Source organism: Littorina saxatilis, linkage group LG4 (assembly GCF_037325665.1).
Source record: "Littorina saxatilis isolate snail1 linkage group LG4, US_GU_Lsax_2.0, whole genome shotgun sequence".
Classification (NCBI taxonomy): Eukaryota; Metazoa; Mollusca; class Gastropoda; order Littorinimorpha; family Littorinidae; genus Littorina; species Littorina saxatilis.
In genome coordinates this window covers 52670047-52691030 of record NC_090248.1, presented here as the reverse complement: position 1 = coordinate 52691030, position 20984 = coordinate 52670047, and the positions used below count along the sequence as shown (strand labels likewise).

Genomic DNA, 20984 nt, shown 5'->3' with positions numbered 1-20984 from the left:
CACCTACAAAAAGACTCATATGGGACAGAGAAAAAGAGCAAGAGGTCAAAACTTTGATCCAGTCTGAAAGCTTTGTAAACAAACTGGCCGCTGCTACAGCTATGATCAAAGAGGACGCAGAGGGGTCAGTGGAGTTGTTTACGTGTGCTTTGAAAGACGCTGCTAAACCAATGGAAAGGGTGTTTAAAAATGACTCACCTTTAATCTCCGAAAACAACAAGTGGTTCGATTCTGAATGCCGAAAATTAAAAAGACAAACACGCAAGGCATTTCGGATGTACAAAAAGGAAAAGACAGGACAAGAGAAAGACAGGTTAAAGATGTTATACCTAACGGAGAGAAAGTCATACTCCAAAGTGCTCAAACAGAAAAAAGACAGTCATAAACAAAATAGAGTGAATAGCCTGCTGTTGAATATTTCTGACTCTCATGCATTTTGGAAGGAGATAAAGAAATTCAGGAGGAAACGTAAACCCGCAGGAACTATTGACAATCAGGCATGGTATGATCATTTTAAGAAAGTACTTAACGAGGATGATGATAGAAGGCATGTTCAAGAACATGACCATACTGACACTGAAGAAGAAAACGAACTTGACTGCGACATTCTCAACAGTGATATTACCGAAGAAGAAGTGAGGACTGCTTTAAGTGGCTTAAAAAAAGGGAAAGCAGCGGGACCAGATGGCGTTTTAAATGATCTCTTAAAAACCACAGGTGACACAATCGTCCCCTATCTTTTGACGTTGTTTAACGACCTTTTTAGGACTGGTGACTACCCTTCAGATTGGGCAAAGGCTATCATTCAACCAATATTTAAGAAAGGTGATGATGAGAACCCTGACAATTATAGAGGCGTCTCTTTGTTAAGTTGTGTGAGCAAGTTGTATACCAGTATTATGAATGCCCGTTTGACAGCGTGGGCTGAGGAAAACAACATTCTCTCTGAGTCACAGGCGGGTTTTAGAAAAAATTACTCCACAATTGACCACATGTTCACTCTTTATGCAGCAGTTACCAAGCAGCTTCAACTAAAAAAGAAGTTATATGTTGCTTTTGTGGACTTTCAAAAGGCGTTTGACACCGTTAAAAGGGATGTTTTGTGGAATGTTTTATTAAAGATTGGTGTAAAAGGAAGAATGTTTAACATGCTTAGGTCAATGTACTCATCTGTTCTCTCTTGCGTCCGATGTAACTCTGGCAATACTGATTATTTTGAATGCCTACAAGGCCTGAAGCAGGGCTGTCTAGCGAGCCCAACGCATTTTTCGTTTCTTATAAACGAACTTGCCTCGGAAATAATATGTAAGGGCAGACACGGAATTCAAATGCTTCCCGGCGAGATCGAACTGTTTCTTTTGATGTTCGCTGACGACATTGCACTGCTATCATCGTCCATAGTGGGTTTGCAAAACCAACTGAACATCTTACATAACGTTTCAAAGCGTCTTGGGTTAAGGCTAAACATGAATAAAACCAATGTCGTTGTTTTTCGAAACGGTGGTCATTTAGCCAAAAGTGAGAAATGGTTCTACGGAAACGCGCAAGTATCAAGTATCTCGGTCTGACATTCACAACCCAAGCCCGTTTGAATCTCTCTTTCAATGACGCAATCACCAGAGCCAAACAAGGTGTCATTGAGATTTTTAAAGTCTTATGGAATATAGGATGCCACGACATGGACATATTTTTCAAATTATTTGATGCGCAAATTGCTCCCATCTTGCTCTATGGCTCAGAACTATGGGGATGTTTTGACTGTTCACAGATTGAAAAGGTTCACATGTATGCCTGTAAAAGATTACTCGGGATCTCGTCAAACAGTCCAAACCAGATGGTGTATGGGGAACTTGGAAGATGCACTTTGTCAATCCTAGCAAATATCCGAAGCGTAAAGTACTGGTTGAGACTTAACTGTATGCCGGATTCGAGATATGCAAAGATGTCATACATCATGTTAAAAAACGCAGTTGAAAGGGGAAAACAGAATTGGGTCTCACAAGTTAAATGCCTCCTTTGCATGAATGGATTTGGAGATGTGTGGTTGAACGGGTCTGTAGGTAGGGAATGTGCGTTTATTAGAACATTACAGCAACGTCTGCAAGACTGCTTTGAGCAAAACTGGCACTGTAAACTTGATACAAGTGTGAGATTTGATGTATACAGGATGTTTAAAGGAGAACTTGAAAAAGAAAAGTATCTGGGTGTCATTGAAAACCAGTACATACGCAAAATGTACACAAAGTTCAGACTGGGCATTACACCATTGAAGGTAAATAAACTGCGCTATAATCCCGAGTGCGCTGAATCCAGAAATTGTACATTTTGTAAATCAACTGAAGAAAATGAAAACCACTTCCTGTTTAAATGCCCAGCTTACAATGCAATCCGTCAAAAGTACATTGGTGCTTGTTTTGACCTTGACCAGTTCTCCAACTCATCGTTGTGTATTTTACAGACTGACAACAAATTACGACTGATTGCATTGTCAAATTATGTGTTCTACGCGTTTAGACAAAGAGAAAACCAATTGTGAAATAGACCGGTATGATCGTACAACCCAAAACCCTTGTCTTCATCTTACTGTATTTTTTTTTTCTTCTCTGTTTTACTTCTTGTGCTAGGTGTTGATTTTAAGTTGCCTTGCTTCCGGACGGTCAAGTCCACTTTGTTCACATGCTAACTATTTCTCCCCCTTGTACATACACATTGTGTTTGATGCAATAAAAATTCGCCTTCGCCTTCGCCTTCTCTCTCTCTCTCTCTCTCTCTCTCTCTCTCTCTCTCTCTCTTCTGAATCTACTTTTTTCTCTCTAGTCCACTTTCCTCTCCCTCTCAGACCTCCTTGCCCACTCCATTACTACTCCTCTGCCCTCCCCCCCCCCCCCCCCCCTCCTTCTGGTGCTCTCCGATCCGTCAAGTATTCTCCGTCCCAGCACCTCATGCGTATCACCTGTAGCAGACAGGTTAATGTGAAAGGGGGGGGATGGGGGTGATGCTGTCATGGTAGAGAGTGTACAGAACACAATCACGTTGGTCACAGTCTCTGGTAAGAGTTTTTGATTTTTCGAAGTACTGGCCCTGCAGACTTCGTACCTCTAGAGATTTAACAACAACAACAAAGTCTACTAGTACAGTGGAACCCCTCTTCTACAATTTTTTTTCTTTGGGAGAGAAAGAGACGAAGGTGAAGAGGAGTCAGATTGGGTGAAGACAGAGGAGAGAGAGAGAGAGAGAGAGAGAGAGAGAGAGAGAGAGAGAGAGAGAGAGAGAGAGAGAGAAATCAGATATTACATAGGAGAGTCAGTCTAAGAAAAAGAAGTTAAATTAACAGACATGATAACGAAAATATCTGGAAAACTGCGACCTTAGAAAGTGTCTATGTGTGTGTGTGTGTGGGGGGGGATTAAAACAGGTCGGGGGTGGTCCTTTAATAAAAGAAAGAAGGGGGAGTGGAGTCCACTGTTTCCCCTTCCTACAGTTCTAGGGCGAGCTGGGCGAGGAGAGTTCAGACACTGGGGGAGGGGGCGGGAGGATAGTCTGCTGCTCATCTCTTGCACCTGGGGGCCAAGTGGGGTCAGGTGAGAACATTGTTTGCTCGCTGCAGGTAGAGAGGGGAGACGCCAGCCTCCCTGTGTGTGTATACTGTAATACGAAGAGGGACAGGCGGTGGATAGTTTGCTAGACCTGTTCATAGCTGCTGGACCTCCAGAGACTACCAAAAACTTCTTCAGCTTGACTGAGAGGGAGAGGAAAGTGGACTTGAGAGAAGAAAGTAGATTAGGAAGAGAGAGACACAAGAGACTGTGAGATCAGTTATTATTTACAGTAAATACTAATAGATGTTGCACAGAAGAAACCATATATTAAACAGTAAGGAAATGTTAAATTATGTTCACAAATTTAGATGTAGGATTCTTGGCAGCGTTTTTAGAAAATAAGTCAAGAAAAAGAAAACAAGAGTTAGTATTGTGCATTTCACTTATAAGTAAACAAACACTTGCATACCTTTTCATTGGTTAAAATGAAGGCCTGGTGTGCTTGCAAAATTTGACACCAGCTGAACCAGAACAATCAATTAATATGAGGCTTATATCGCGCGTATTCCGTGGGTACAGTTCTAAGCGCAGTTCTACACATGCCCTGTCTGTGTGGATCTTGAATCAGATACGTATACGTGTACACCTGTTCTCCCAGTTCGTATACAAAAATACGTGTGCAGTATAGTGTGTCAAGTGATTCAGGCGTATAAGTGGAGACCAGGCGCTGTTTCCTTGTTTTTCAGGTAGTAGCTTGAAGGTCAAGTTTGCCTCTGTTTTTCACTGTCTTCCGTCCCTCCCCGTCCCCCCCCCCCCCCCCCCCCCCGTCCCCCCCGCCCCCCCCCCCCCCCCCCCCCGCCACTTCTCTACCCTACGGCCAAGGTATTTCTAAGGTGTGAGAAGGCGAATACAGGTCACCTATTTTGAATTATTCCTTAGTCTTCAAGAGTTCAGACAACCGTCTTGGGGTGTAAAACGCGCGCACACACGCACGCACACACACACACACACACACACACACACACACACACTTTGCCTGATGTTAATTTGATTTAACGATGTTTTATAAGGACAGTACAATCTTAAGTCTTGGTAATTTGATTTTGATCTTTCCTTATTCTTGAGTGAGTACGCCTCTACCGTGGTTAACTTAATAAATAATAACCTAATTTTGAGGCTTGCAAATTGTAAAGGTTTCTAGAAATCGGGTTAATGGTCGGAGTTCTTTGATTGAACTGCATGGTTTGCCGTGATAACGCCAAGTAATTTCTTTTCATTTAACACTCCTCGGTCTGGGGTCTTTCCTTAGATCATAAAAACCCGTGAGCTGAGTCATCAGGGAAAGACAGCATGTCTTGCAGTTGAATCTGTCTGTGTTGGGACCTGTTATATGAAAGAGAGAGAGAGAGAGAGAGAGAGAGAGAGCGTGTGTTTTGCGTGTGTGTGTGTGTGTGTGACAATTTAAGCCAGAGTGTTGGCAAGTTCTGGTGTTCAGACGGCCAGTTTGATACAGAGAAAAGATCTGAACCAATGAAGACTGAAGATCAACCGATGCTGTCTCTGGCTCAAGAACGATGTTCACAGTCAGGTGTTTTTATATTCAACATGGCACTATTGTTCTAGGGCGCTTCAACAGGCTTTACAAGCCAATCGTCTGGAGCTTGTGTGTGTGTGTGTGTGTCACTGTGTATTGATAGAGATGTTTGCTCGTGTGCGAGGTATGTGTCTTCAGTGTGTGTGTGTGTAAGAGAGAGGTGTGTGCGGTGTATGTGTCTGCAGTGTGTGTGTGTGTGTGTGTGAGAGAGAGAGAGAGAGAGAGAGAGAGAGAGAGAGAGAGAGAGAGGTGGTGGTGGACAACCACAGTAAATCAGAAATGTTCCGTTGTAAGTTGAAGGAGGTACACATGTGGGCTATTCCATTGTCTTGAACTGACAGCAGACAGGAACCAATAAAGAGAGCCTGCACAACAAGAGACTGTGAGATATTGTTGTGAAGGGGTCGAGAATGGGCGTCTGATGGTCTACAACTAATGGACGGGACAGCCATTCTGACTGTGAAGGTTTTTCTCTGACAGTGACACGTACGGTTTGAGAGTAAAGGTACAACTGGCAGAAGGGAAAATAACCATGATGACATGTTTTAAGAACCAAGGTGAAAGAGCGAGGATCCTTAGAAGGGTGGTGGGGTTAAAATTGAAACTGAAAATGTGATCAAGCAATACCTGGTTTCAGTCTGAAAGAAGTGTTCCCTGCAAACACTCTCCATCATTGGTCCACCATATATGCAGTAGTTATGTTATTTGAACGCAAACATAAAGTTTATTCAATGAATCGAATTTCAAAGTCTAAATTGTCGCTTTTTAACACTGTTTGGTAAAAGTTTCAGTACAGTCTACACTGCCACGTGTGGTTCCTTGCAACAGCGTCCTTGACTTTACTTTCTAGAACAATACCACTCAAACGTGGCTCTTTTGGGTGAGTCAAAAAAGCAGCTCCAAAGCGGACATAGTCCACTGTCAAGCATCCCAAGTGTTCTGTTGCAATTTTACTTTCTCTGTCGCGAGACAGAGCGCTGAAAAGATACTCGAGGGCAATTAGGCGCCAAACCACTGATAGTGAGGTCATTTTTTAATGCTGTGCATTGACCAGTGATACCGTATACAGTGGTACCTTTGGTGTGAGACTCCCGCAGTGGGGCACTGCGGTTATGAAATTAAAGGCCCCTCCTGTTTTTGGAACCGCAGGAGCTTTCTAGTTTGCTGTTAGGTAGATTTTTGGTTCCTCTTTCCTGTCATGCTCTCTTTTTCTTCATGAATTCTTTTCTTTTTTCTGCCTTCTTGCTCATTCACCTGTATTTTTTCCAAAAAATCTCTTCTCTTGCCGCTTGTCTCGCGATTCATGTATAGTTTAATCTGTTAGTGTTCTGATGTAAGTCCAGCAGTAGATAGGTTAAGCCTATTTTAACATACTGGAAACTGGTAATCTTCCAGTAGGTATTAATTTAGTTTTACTAAAGCCTGCTGGGACACAAGTAATGGGTTAGTGCATTTGTAAACAGGAATCGCTTGACAAGTGGCCCCCTTCATCCCCCCCTTCCTCGTCCTGATATGGCTCTGCGTAGTCGGCTGGACGTTAAGCAACAAATAAACAAAAACAAACAAATTGGTGTGAGACCCTTATGTGAGAGGTCACTTCCCACTGCACAGCATTGCAGTTGCTCAGTTGTCCAATAATTTCACAAAGCATGTCTGTCATAAAAACACATCTGCCGCGAGTGCATAATTTCGACACCGCCTGTTGTTCCTTTAGTCTTTTAACTTCACAAATAAAGCATACCTGCCTTGAAAGGAAACCTGCAGTACATAAAGGACACCGTCCTCTCAGCACAGGCATAACTGTACATGTGTGAATGTATTGAGAGAAAGGTGGTCCTGTCTTCGCCGCCCCCCCCCCCCCCACACACACACACACCTTCTCTCTCTCTCTCCATCCCTCCCTCCCCCCCTCTCTCTCTCTCTCTCTCTCTCTCTCTCTCTCTCTCTCTCTCCATCCCTCTTTCTCTCTCGCTCTCTCTCTCTCGCTCTCTCTCTCTCTTTCTCTCTCACTCTCTCCCTCTATTGTGTGCGCGGGATTTCTGCACCCTGTGTGCATTGAAAATGAAGGTGCTTTTGACGTATGAACAGGATCATAAGGAGCCTCTTTTCGCCTTGCCTTTCGTCCTCATTTAGAGGCACCATGCCAAGCCAGTGGCATGTGCCATGTAGTCTGGCGCCTGTGTTGCAAGATGCAGCAAGTACTGTGTGAAGATTGCGAACTTTGAATTGTACCTGAAGACTGTCTGGGGTAATTCCTGCGTGCTTGGAATGGGTGAGCTGTGTGGTAGAGAGATTAACTCTGTGCTAGTGTTAGCTGGGTAGATAGCATCAACAAACACACAGTTTCCGCTCCTTAGCACAAACTGCTTTTTGTTTTTTCGTATACAGGTATTTCATTAGCTGGCTGGAGAGGGTAGAGGAAGAGGTAAACATTTGAAGCAGATTCAGTGGAAAGTTGAATAATAATTAAGGGACTCTCTCTCCCCTCTCTCTCTCTCTCTCTCTCTCTCTCTCTCTCTCTCTCTCTCTCTCTCTCTCTCTCTCTCTCTCTCTCTCCCCCTCTCTCTCTCTCTCTCTCTCTCTCTCTCTCTCTCTCTCCCCTCTCTCTCTCCTCTCTCTCTCTCTCTCCCCTCTCTCTCTATTTCTATCTCTAAAAGAAGTAATTTAAATATTAAGAAGAAATAACACCCAAGTCTGCTACATTTGTGTTTGGATGGTCTTTTAGACACTTTCTATTTTCATTCCTCCTATGTTTAAAAAAAAGTATTTTGAAAAAAAAGAGAATTGCTTGTATACAAAATTGTTGCAGTGCTGGCAGAAGCGAACGAGGAGGATGCAACCCAGCACAGCGGTGTAACGGCCAGGCCCACCAAACCTTCTCCTCCTAAGCCCGAAGTGGCTCGGAAGTGAGTCATTAACATTGGCCCTTAATTAGCTCCACTTCTCTTGACACTTGATCTAGGCACCTACTTCATGCACTTTCCTATCACCAATTAAACTGCTGTTGTGGTGAATGTTGTGGTCCTGAGGTTGAAGGGAATCATTAGGGAAAAAAAAAAGTCTGTTTACGGTAACATAGGCCCCAAAAAATAGGGTCGGTAGGTCGGGATTTTTTTTAAAAAAAATTTAAAAAATTCTGGAAAAAAACATTTTAAAGTTATTTTGCCAAAAAACAAAGACTTTTTTTTCTTCTTTTTTTTCTCCCCCCCCCAAATCCAAAAAAAAAGTCGAGGGTCGCGCAAAAAAATAGTGTCGGTCGGGATACCGTAAACAGACTATTTTTGTTTGGGGGGGGGGGGGGGGGGGGGGCCTTAGTGTAAATCACCACAGATATGTCCTTGCCTACCGGCACGGTTGGCCTAGTGGTAAGACGTCCGCCCCGTGATCGGGAGGTCGTGGGTTCGAACCCCGGCCGGGTCATACCTAAGACTTTAAAATTGGCAATCTAGTGGCTGCTCCGCCTGGCGTCTGGCATTATGGGGTTAGTGCTAGGACTGGTTGGTCCGGTGTCAGAATAATGTGACTGGGTAAGACATGAAGCCTGTGCTGCGACTTCTGTCTTGTGTGTGGCGCACGTTATATGTCAAAGTAGCACCGCCCTGATATATATATGGCCCTTCGTGGTCGGCTGGGCGTTAAGCAAACAAACAAACAAAATGTCCTTGCCTTTACATTGGCTACAGTGGAACCCCCATTTTAAGACCTCCCAAAATCTGAGAAAATCATGTCTTAACTCATTGTCTCTCAGGTACGGATATATCCGTGCCCACTCATATGGCTCTATCTGACCGGGTACGGATATATATATATCCGCTCAGACTGTTAGTGTTAGCCTCAGTCGCTTCCTGTAACGTCCATCTAACGCCAGCATTCTAGAGTGTTAATACACAGTTTCTACAATTGTGAGTGACCTGCTGCAGCACAGCTGGTCTGGGCTAAAAAAAACTTGGTCAACATAGGTGGGGTAGAAAGTGTTAAAAAGGAAGGAGCAGGCATGGGAATTGTCCGCCGAAAGGCAAATTTCCGCCAAATTTTTATTTTGTTCCGCCGTAAAAGCTAAAGTGTCCACCGAAAAAATAAATGGGGGAGGCAAAAATGGTTCTGAAAACTTAATTTAATGGCAAACTTGGAGCTCAGATGACACCAAATTGCACAATTTGGGTTCTTTGGAGAACATTTTTACCGTGGGAGTATGCCCCCGGACCCCCTAGTAAGGCTAGGCACTTTGTGCCGTCGACTTTGAGCTTACTTACTAATGTTGAGCCTTTTTTTACATTTAGTCAAGTTTTGACTAAATGTTTTAACATAGAGGGGGAATCGAGACGAGGGTCGTGATGTATGTGTGTGTGTCTGTCTGTCTGTGCGTGTGTGTGTGTAGAGCAATTCAGACAAAACTACTGGACCGATCTTTATGAAATTTGACATGAGAGTTCCTGGTAATGATATCCCCGGACGTTTTTTTAACTATGTTAAAACATTTAGTCAAAACTTGACTAAATGTAAAAACACTTCCGTTTGGACGCTGATGTATACATACATGATACAAAACAAGTCAAACATTTACCACCACCCCTCACTCACACACACACTTACACATACACACATACACACACCCACCCACACACACACACACACACACACACACACACACACACACACACACACACTCACACACACACACACACACACAGAAATCTCCCTCCCTTTACCATATATTCTCCACACACCTTCGAACCACAGCGTATCTTTTTATTCACTTTTGTATCTATCACTGCCAGGTAATTGGTCTGCTCCGTGAAGCAAATATTTCAGACAAGCTACAAACGAGATTTTTAGCCATGTGATTAGTGGTCATATTAATCAGTGTCATATTTAGTTATGCCCCTCTCAGATTTAACATCGACTGTTTCCTGCTAACCAGGCAACAGGTGGTGTGGCCAGTCAGGCCTTGAACAAGTTTTCCTGCTTTTTATTGATGAAATTGTGGTCCCTTGTGGGTGGGAAGGAGGGGGGGGGAGAATACTTTGGTTTGCCCATGATCAGAAATTGTATGCAGGCAACATGTGGTGCAGTCAGTTTGGTATGCAACTTTTCCTCCTTATAATCAACAGAATCCTGGTTCTGCCTTTAGGGGAGGGAGGGGGAAAGGAGAGGAAAAAGAGGGTACAAAAATAAAAAATGTGAATGTTTGTTTTCCTGTTGATATTAATGTTCAGTACTTGGCTTTTGCATAGTAATTTGAGAATTTGATATTGTTTGCCTTGTTCCTAATCAAGGGTTTTAAGTTTTAATACTTTTCCAGTGTTACCTGCATTGTAAGGCCCCTCTGATGGGAGGACACCTCCCCTGAGATGACAGTCTGTTATGTCCCTTTGCCTGCTAACTTGATCCAAATGAACCTGTCTTGAAAGAACACAAGTTTGCAATGAAAAGATTCATTTGTAAATGAATGGTTCCATTAAGGGGGCCCTTACCTCACCTCTCCTTACAAAAGTTTTGTTTTGAGGTTAAAGTCTTTGCACAGGAAGCTTTCAGTTCAATGCATTATTGCAGTTTTAATATTCTCCTGATACAAAGTCTCTTCTACGCAAAACTTTGCGATCATTTAAATTCTTTTTGTGATGTTAGTCAGGTTGTGTTTTTGCTTGCTCTGGACTAGATTTGTAGTTATATATTATTAGGCATGCTCATTGATTGAAATAAGAAATAATAGTAATACATGTATAATGTAGCAAACTGTTTTTAGTGAGAGTTAAATCAGAATTCATGATGCAAATACTCATAATTATACACATGAAAACAAAGTATTTCCTCTAATTTAAGTTCTGAATTTTGCTGGCTTTGTGTTTAAACGGCCTGTGTTAGATTTAAATTTACAAGAGAGAGTGAGAGACCTATATATATGTATGTTTACCAATGATTGATCCGACCAATCCGTATTGCAGGAAGAAAATGTGCTATTACATGTATCACTGTACTAATGGATTTTATAGCTGAAAATGTAATCAGTTTGTTGGTTTGTTTTCTTCTTTCTTTGCTTTCATTGTTTCTTTATCTTTTTATTCTTTTCACTTTCATTTGTATTATTTCCTTCAATTTTTGTTCTTAAATGTCGACCATTCCCTTCTTTGCAGGCCACACCTCCCTGGCAACAAGCCCCGCCCACCTGTTCCTAAGAAACCCCCTGTCGCACACAAACCCCCATCCCCTGCACACCCTCCCAACCATGGCAATACCGCTCCGGTTTGCACATCACCAACCTCACAGCCCAAGAACCACAACTCTGACAGCACAGCCTCTTCCAAGTTGTCTACCCCTGACAACTTGGACAAAATTGGGGTTACCCAGAATGCAGGTAAAGTGGTTTGGTGTGGATTTTATGTGAAGGCGCTGTTTGTCTTTATTACATTATATATAAATGTGTGTGTCTGTGAATACGTCAGTGAATGTTCGTGAAATGTTATCAATATTGACTCTTTTTATGTAAATTTGTATCGTTTGTTCCTTTTTAACTCTGTAAATCATAAATAAAATATGTGTCTTCAGTTTTACCCCAACACTGTTTAATCTTCTTTCCTTTGTTCTTAAAAATTTATCTTGTGGTGCATATTTCAATGGCTACAGATAAGCATTTATTACTGGAATTTTTTTAGAATTAGATTTTAAATAAGGTACGTGCTAATTCAATGTAAGACTAAATACCCAAAAGTCAGAAGTTTGTTTGTGTCTTATGCCATACCTATGAAATTTTCTGGAATCTCACATATATAGTCATACCTTGTCTTCTGTAGCTTTCAATGTAAATTCTTTTCTGATACAGTGGAACCCCCTTTTAAGACCCCCCCCCCCCCCCCCCCAATTTAAGACTTTCTCCTTTTTAAGACCTTGATTTTTTAGATTTCCTGTTCATAACCTCTGTAAACTCACCCCCATTGTGCGACTCCCTCCTTTTTAATTTAAGACCCAATTTTCTCATATTTTTGGAGGTCTTAAAAGGGGGTTTCACTCTAGTCCAAAACACCACACAGTTTTTAAATCACTTATTTGTCTTTCAGGTTCAGGGCCGAAAGCAGGGGCCAAGGTTCCCCCACCACCTCTGCCGAAGTCACCTCCCAAAGCAGCACCGCCGGTGGCCAGGAAAGGTCCCCCTAGACCTAGTCACCCACCCCCACCACAACGACCTGCCCCTCCCGCTCCGGCCAAGAAACCGGCCAGCAAACCAGCGCTGCCACCAGACAAAGCTGAGAAGGGTGCTCTGGAAACAGAATCCTCTACTGCCCTGCAGAAGCCAACGCATTCATATGATAAAGTTGTCGTTGAGGAGAACCCAAAGGTTGTAGGGGAAGAGAAGAAGAAGGAAGGTGTAGAAAATCCTGCGTCTGAGAAGTCGGCATCCTCAGTCAACGAAGGTGTCACCCCCGCTGTTAGTGCTGGTGAAAAACGGCCTACACTGAGTTCTTACCAGCAAGTTGTTGTTGAAGAGCATTCGGAGCAAAGTGCAGCAGCAAGGCATCCGTCTTTCTCTTTGAGGGACGGCAAATCGCCTCCGAAACATCAGCCAAACCGGTATGAAAATGTGGACGCTAGGCATGAGTCCAAGGAACCTTCACAGCAGGCGTCGGATTCTGACCCGCTTCGGTCTTATGACCAGGTGATAGTGGAGGAGAACTGTAAAGCTGGACCTCGGACACACACTAGTGTAAAGACCCCTCAGCCTAGTTCTGAGCCAGAAAATGCAAGGGCTCCTCTGTGTGAACCAGAAAGCTCTGAAGATTGTAAAGGTGCCAAAAGACCCTCAGTCTCACCGAGAACTTTGCCGGGAGATGGTGAAGACAAACAGGGTGTAACTTCTGTGGTTGACTCTAGTCAGGAGGCATCTAAGACAGCTGCAAGTGAAAGCGATTGCGAGTCAAAGAATCTCTCTACTGCTATTCAGGCTCAGTGTGACGGTGAATCATCTTTGGACAGTAGGACAGATACAGCTGACGCGCCAGAGACTAAGCCACAGTGTAGCAAATCTGTGCAAGAACCTTCAGAGACCGGACTTCCTGTCACAAAGTCTCCACGCGCAGAGGGGCAGCCCACAACTGATACTGAAGCTACTAAATCAAAGGCTTGTGAATCTGTGCAAAAGCACTTAGAGACTGGAAACAGAAAAGAAGGGGCAAAATCTCCAAGTGTTTGTGTCAGGAAATCTCCACGAGCAGCGGAACGGCCTACAAGACCCGCCCCTGCTCCACCCCCGGTGCGACCCAAACCCAAAAAACGTATCAGCTTGCTGAGACAATCCGTGGTCTCCGATGATGACTCGGAACCCCACCACACACCGCAAGCGGAAGAAGGCAGTGCAGAGTCCCAGTCCACAGTTGTCTCAGGTTCGTCTCAGTCTGCAACACATGATCATGTTGTGGGTGAGGCTTTGTACCAAGAGATTGACGAACTAGATCACCCAGATCAGAAAGTGACAGACAGCTCTAGCAGGGGTGATGGTGGAAGTTCGCTGGACGCAAGTGGTGTCAAAGGTGTGTGTGAAAGTCAAAGAAAGGAGCATAGTCAGGAAACAAAACTTGCTCAAGAAAACGGTGACAAAAGTGGTGGAAAAAGTGTGTGTGAAAAAGAGTCAGAAACGCGGGGAAGCAATACTACCAAGTCATCAACGACTACATCATCAAAAAGTGAGCCGACAGATTCAGATGCAAGTGTGCCAAACATAGACAGGTCTACCAAGCACAGTAAAGGAGATAGTAACCAAGATGTTGCTGACTCGTCCAGAAAGTCACCAGAAAAGGAAGCATCCACCACCATTGATGATGTGGAAGAAACCAGTTTCATGCTCAAAGAGATCGAACAGATCCTTAAGGCCCGCTTAGGTTCTGGTTCTGATGAAACTGAAGAAACTCGGGAGTCCAAATCTGCTGAAGAATCCGATCAGTCTCAGCCAAGCGGTAAGACTGACGGCACTCCGGTCAGACCCCCTCGCCCAAAGCGAGATAAGCTACGCAGACAGACGTTCAGTTCCTGCTCAGTGGACACTTCCAGCACAGAGAGCTTGACAAGCATAGGACAGGCTGGCAAAAGGCCACCACCCAAACCTAAAAGGAAGCATCCACCATCGTCAGTTACCCGGAGCTCTTCGGACATAACTGGAATGAAAAGTTTAGTGGACAATCTTAGCAGCCCAGACGAAGACAAAGAGAAGCCTTTCCTCCCACCCAGGCAAGAGTCACTGCGACCTAACACAGACCCCAAACCACCCCCTCTGCCTCCACGCAACCAATCCATGGATCGATCGATGGACAGTGCAGCTTCTTCTGAAGGAGTTGGCAAAGACAGAAGTGAGTCTGTTGATCGGAAACCGGCTGCTGATCGGCGAATGTCAACTCCGAATGCAGGCTGTGCAACTGGGAGTCCTCACCCCACGAAAGTTACACGCAGCAACTCAGGGGCGAGACCTGGCAGAAAACACGTACCTCGTCCCACCAGGAAAGCTCCGCCCCCACCTAACCACCCTCCAAGCAAGCCTCTTACGATGGCGCCACAAGCAAGCTCCGAGCCCGCTAAAGACTCTGCAGCAGAGAAAGTTCCAGGATACCAGAAAATCATCAACGGGTCAGGACCCACCACCACCAATGACATCAACACCGTTGTGCCAAAGACTGCTGTGGTGGGCAGTATCAACAGTCCCTGTGCAGGTGAAGTGACCAGTGACCACGATTACCATGAAATCCCTGATCACCTGGTGCCGGATCAGACGGCCGGTGATCAAACCCCGTCCACAAAGTCCAAAGAGGAGACCCCTCCACCAGACCTACCTCCAAGGAGTTATAAACCACCAGCAGGGAAGTCCTCAGATCCATGTAAAGAAAAGAGAAAATCCTCAGTAAGTACGGGTTCGGAGCCTGACTCTTCAAGTACAAAGCTACCCGTCCCTGAAATTCACCGTCAGAGAACAGAATCAGAGGCTTCTAGTCCTCAGGACAAGCCACACGAAGAACTCTCATCAGAGGATTTGACGTCACAGTCGAGTCAAATGAGCAGCCGGCCGGAGTCGTTCTCGAGCGAGGTCATGGGGTCGCTGCTGCACATCGTGGGCGACAGGAATCGGCCAATGAGCACGCACAGCAGCAGCAGCCACTCAGAGACGGGATTTGCGGAGGGGGATGTGCCGACCTTTGACCACAGCAGTGGGTCGGAGTCGGAGGGTGAACCTGATGAAGAGAAAATTGTGAGTGAATTGAGTGGTGTGTGTGTGTGGGGGGGGGGGGGGGGTGAATTTGTGTGTGTGTGGGTCAATGTGTGTGTTTGTTTGTTCTTTGTTTGTCTTTTTTTTCCCTTTCCTTTGTGGTGTTAATGATAACAGTCTGTGGCTGTGTTTTTGTCTGACTGCATGAGGGAGGGTAGGGATGCAATGTAGAGTGTTATACTTAAGCCATTATTGAAAATAGAAAAATGAGAAAAAACAGTAAAACAAATTGATAAAGCCAAACACATACCGGGCTCTATTTAGTTCCACAAATTATGTGCTTAATGTCTTGCTGTTGTTTTAGAGGTTACTGATAATGGATCTTCTGTCTTTGCTTTAAATATATCATATGTCATTGAGCTTTCAAGTATGTTTTTGACTTTTCATTTCTTTGTTGCAGAGATTAAAGAGAGAGAAGAAGGTGTATTTCATTGCAGAGGAGGTGGTGAAGTCAGAGAAGGTCTTTGTGGATGTGCTGAGACTGCTGAATGTGGTCAGTTGACTTCCTTTTTCCCTTCAGGCTTCTGCATACAAGCAGCTTTTCACAAATAGCCTGGAGAGATGCACACATGCATACACCATGCACATACATGTAGTAAGACCCCCCCCCAAAAAAAAAGTCTGTTTACGGTATCCCGACCGACCCTATTTTTTCGCGCGACCCTAGACTTGTTTTGGGCATTTAGGAAGAAAAGAAAAAATAATAAAAAATAAACAATTTTTTTAAAAAAATTGAAGAAAAATCTGTGTTTTTTGGCAAAATCACTTAAAAATATGGTTTTTTGGAAAAAAAAAAAAAAAAAGACAAAACAAAAATCCCGACCTACCGACCGTATTTTTTTTGCCTATGTTACCTTAAGCAAACTATTTTTTTTTTTGGCCTAAGAAAGAGTGTTGAAATGCTGCAAAACTTTAAACTTTGTGGAAGATGAAGGAGGGGAGACAAAAGACAATTTCACAAAAGCAGAGCAAGAACAATAATTTAAATTGCCATCTCACACGGCATAAATAGATCCCTGCGCCTTGTCTGGAGATACGCGTGCGATATAAGACTTCATATAATAATAATGTAGCATAAAGGCTGTTGGTAATTGTACTTTCCAAAATCTGCCATTAATGTTAGAACTGTCATGACTGCATGTGTACAACTACTGTCACCTTGAGTAACCACAGTTGACTATGCATGGTCGTTTGTATACATCAGAAAATGTTAAAAACTGTGCATGATGGTCATTTGTTGAACAGAGACAAGTCATTGAAATGTAACGCATTTAATTGTGTGCAGGATTTCCGCAAGTTCATGTCAGAAAAGACGGAGCATGCTGGCAGCCCTATAGTGCCGACTGAGACCCTGAACAAGATTCTGGACTTTCTGCCACAGCTACAGAGCTTCAACGAGATGCTGCTCAAAGACCTCACAGATCGCATCGCTCACTGGTGGGTTCTGCTGCTACAATCGAACCTTCAAAAGCGGTGTATGGCTGCCAAAAGAGCTTGGTAAAAACGGTCATACACGTGAAACCCACCTGTGCAACAACATGAGTGAACGTGGGAGTTTCAGCCTATAAACGAAGTAGAAGAAGCAGAAGAACCTGTGTATAATGACCACCCTGGGGACTGATCAACAGGGTTCATCATAGACAGGTGGTCGCGATGGAAGGGTTAATTATAGAGAAGAAAAAATCCTCGTCAGGGATCCTTTTGAGTGGTTGTTAACAAAAGATGGTCGCCACGGCAGATTCTACTGTATTTCTTGTCCGTTTGTGGTTTTGTTTTGTTTCAATGAGATGTTGCTGAAAGACCTCAGTGTTTGGTTCTCCTGGTGTTTCTAGAATGTTTGTTTGTTTGTTGCTTTGTCTCCGGAAACATCAGTGTAGCACTCAGTGTTGATGTAAGCGTTTTTTCTTTGCCGTTGAGTATTCACAGTTTTGAAGCAGTTCAGCCTCCGTTTTATATCTAGTACACTTTATTGTAAACTTAACCGTCTGTGTTGTCTTGTGTGTATTTCCATTTGGAGCTATTCCCCTATCCCACTGCTTACGTCCTATCCACCTATCCCACAAACAAATGACACTTAACAAAAGCAAACATGAAAATGTGTTATTACATTTGTTGCTTTATTGATCTCATTAGTCCTGATTTGTTGTGCTTTTCACCTTTGAGTTGCAGAAGTTTTTGTAACTTCAACTGTGTGTTTTCATCACAGAACCTTGTATCCAACCGCCGGTCGATCATTATGTACTACTGCATGCTTATTATTTACTGCTGCATCCTTACCCTTTCTACTACTATTCACTACTTGGATGCAGCAGTAAATAATAAGCATGCAGGAGTAAATAATGACCGACCAGCGGTTGGGATACAAGCTCCTGTGGTTTTCACGTATGATTACAGGGCAGTATGCCAAGTAAGCTGCAACCTTATGGTGTTCACTGAATTACCTTTTGTCTGATAATTTTCAGGGAGAACGAGAAGAAGATATCAGACGTTTTCGTGAAGAAGGGCCCCTTCCTCAAGCTGTATTCGTCATACATTCGTAACTTTTCGAACGCAACGGCACTCCTTGACGAGAGCTGTAAGAAACACGGCAGCTTCGGCATGGCTCTTCAGCAGTTTGAGGTAGGTTTAGCGTCACCATTGAACCCCCCTTTTAAGACCTCCAAAAGTCTGAGAAAATCAGGTCTAACAAAGGAGGGAGTCTTAACATTGAGGTAAATTAACAGGGATTGTGAACAGAACATCTGCAGGCATGGGAATTGTCCGCCAAAAGGCAAATTTCCACCGAAATTTTTTTTTGTTTCGCCGAAAAAGCAAAAGTGTCCGCCAAAAAAAAAAAAGGTTTTAAAAACTGAATTTAATGGCAAACTTGGAGCTAAGATGACACCAAATTGCACCAGTTGGGTTCTTTGGAGAAAAAAAAAATTCCGCCCAAAATGCCCCCAAACCCCCCTAGCAGGGCTAGGCGCTTTGCGCCGTCGACTTTGCTATTACTTACAAATGTTCAGTCTTTTTTTATTTTTTCAATTCCCATGCCTGCATCTGAGAAAACAGGGTCCGGAAAGAAAGAGAGTCTTAAATTGGGGGGTCTTAAAAGGGGGGTTCCACTGTACCGTCGTCTCCCCTTTGGAGACCTCCAAAAGTCTGAGAAAATCTGGTCTTAAAGGTGGTCGTGTACATTTTTGCTTTTTTTCAATAATCTTATGGTTAGATTTCGCTAAAAAGTTATGTCAGATGATGATTGAACCATGGGGAAAAAAGTTAAAGAAAAAAAATATACTGTATGTAAAAAAAGATTTTATTTTTGGGTAGCGTGACTTACGCTTCCAATATTTTGTTTTCTAATATTTTGTTTGCCTAAAAATACTGACCAATCAAATTCATGTCACTATGCTTATAGCCACGCCCAAACAAGTGCAGCAACAGTTTGACACTGGAGCTCTGTCCACGCTTTTTTTTAAACGCACGAAATGCATGGGATTTGAGAGGAGTTTTGCGCTTGGCATTTTCCAAATAAGGATATCCTACTATGAGTACTACGCTAGAATACTACAATGAATTTTCAAACGGCTACACTGGCTTCGTCTTTCCTGATCAAAAGGGGGTGTATTGTTGATAATTGTAGATAATAGACTCTGCATTTTAATGGTCAAATGGCGATTTCGGTATAAAAATGTAGACAAGGACCTTTAAGATGGAGGTCAATGTACAGAGGTTATGAAGAGAACATCTGAGAAAGCCAGGTCGTCAAAGGGGGAAGTCTTCAGTTAAGAGGTCAGTTCTGATAATTATCTTTGGGAAACTTTAGGTCTTTCTTTGAATTGGTCAGTAATTCAGTGAAAGAACGAGGCAGGCAAACTGCAAACGTGTTCTCAATGCCCGTCACTCCTGTCAGGGTATGGGCCGCCAGCAACAGTGTTGTTGACGTTTCTGTAGCGAAGTCTTTTTTACAGGAAGGGGGTGCTAACCCCACGCCCAACCCTCCTCCTTTTTCAGCCGGGCTTGGGACCGTCCTTGGCGGAGTTAAACGTGTTGGCGACATCAACAAGTAAACGAGGAAGGATACTGAAATCACTGCAAAGTAGGAAAAGAACCCTTGGATGAATAAATGCCATTATCAGTACTTTTTTGACAAGGTGAAGGCTTTGGGAGGAAAGAATTTGCTTGAGGAACCACAAGGAAGCCAACTGATAAACAGTGTAGTAATTACACAATGGTCATATTCCTGATTCTAAGTTATATATGTTTTTACAGAGCTGCAGACAGCGCAACTCACAGTAAGCGAGAGTTGTTGCTGCATTAATCTGTCATTACCGTACTTGTTGGATCTTGAGTGAAGATCATTCAGTCTGAGGCTAAGTGCAAAATTTCAGTTTCTGTTTTTGTTTCTGTTCCAGATGAGCCCTCGCTGTGCAAACTTGGCCTTGAAACACTACATGCTGAAACCCATTCAGAGAATTCCACAATATAAACTTCTCTTGCAAGGTAACTGAACGTTTCCGCAGACAAAAAGTATTGATTCTGTTGTGACATTTTGTTATGAGTGAATATGTATGTTTTGCTGTTAATGAGCTTATATTGAGTAGACACCTGATGAAACAATTGAGTGTATAAGACAATGATCAGTGATGGCGCTAGTATTTTTTCCAACCGGTACGCAAACTTTTATGATGCAAACAGTCCAGAAAAAAACGGTAGGCTGGTCATTGGAACCAGTAAGAGTCCAACTCAGACTACTGGTTTTGTTGTTTTACCAGCACACACAAAATGGCAGTTCTAAAAATCAACCGGTAGGTCATTCCGGAAACCAATTTTGTTCCAGTATTTTCTCATTTCAACCAGTAAAATACATGTGTACCGGTAATTACCGGTTATCACCAATACTGAATGATGATAGATGAAACTGCACATCTGCCTGCCTGTGACTTGGATCTATTGCACAATATAGTTTTGTGAAGAAGTTCAAACACGACTGTTGATGTGTGAATCTGTTTCCAGTTCAAGGAATGTCACAGGTGAGAACGGAGTACGTTTTACCAATTCACAGTTTGGGATATTACTGAACCACACACTAAATACTGCACATTTAATAACATAAATGTTCAGCTTTGTCCTGTATGATTGTAATGCGCTCTTTTTCCATACAGATGTTTGACTCTACGCTGAAAAACGTATGTCTTACATTCTTTATATTATTTTTCAGATTACCTCAAACATCTCACAGAAGACAGTCCTGATTATAAAGACACGATCAGTAAGTTCACATTTGATCATTGATAGAGTGGGATTTCTGTTTTCATCCATGCATTGTTCTTGATCATCCTACATTATCTGCAGACTGCATTTGGCTTAATTTCCTGACACTCCTACAAGTAGGTTTCAAAAGGCAGGTACTGGCATCTAAAGTGTGTGAGATAATACTATCATTTTTATTTTTCATCAGTGACATTTTGACCATTTTCCAACTGACCCTGCATGAGTGTGAACTGTATTTGTAAATTGATGCTTCAGTGAATTATTTGCATATGCTCTATTTACTTTTGCCATGATAATGCACATTTATTATGAAAGAGTATGCTGTTCGTTTGGAGCAAAATAAAGGAAATGTGTC

General features: G+C 43.1%; 2 protein-coding genes across 2 annotated transcripts in view; one reads left to right on the top strand and one right to left on the bottom strand.

Moving 5' to 3' along the window:
- LOC138965092 (uncharacterized) overlaps positions 1-20984 on the bottom strand; it is a 305948-nt gene that overhangs the window by 44006 nt on the left and 240958 nt on the right. The gene's annotated exons all lie outside the window — the stretch shown is intronic.
- Positions 1-20984, top strand: part of LOC138965062 (uncharacterized) — a 57881-nt gene that overhangs the window by 10750 nt on the left and 26147 nt on the right. The window contains exons 2-9 of the mRNA XM_070337185.1: positions 7943-8039; positions 11268-11488; positions 12189-15358; positions 15777-15869; positions 16662-16813; positions 17839-17995; positions 19771-19858; positions 20577-20627. Coding sequence (XP_070193286.1) covers positions 7943-8039; positions 11268-11488; positions 12189-15358; positions 15777-15869; positions 16662-16813; positions 17839-17995; positions 19771-19858; positions 20577-20627 — 4029 coding nt within the window. The remainder of the gene's footprint in view (positions 1-7942; positions 8040-11267; positions 11489-12188; positions 15359-15776; positions 15870-16661; positions 16814-17838; positions 17996-19770; positions 19859-20576; positions 20628-20984) is intronic.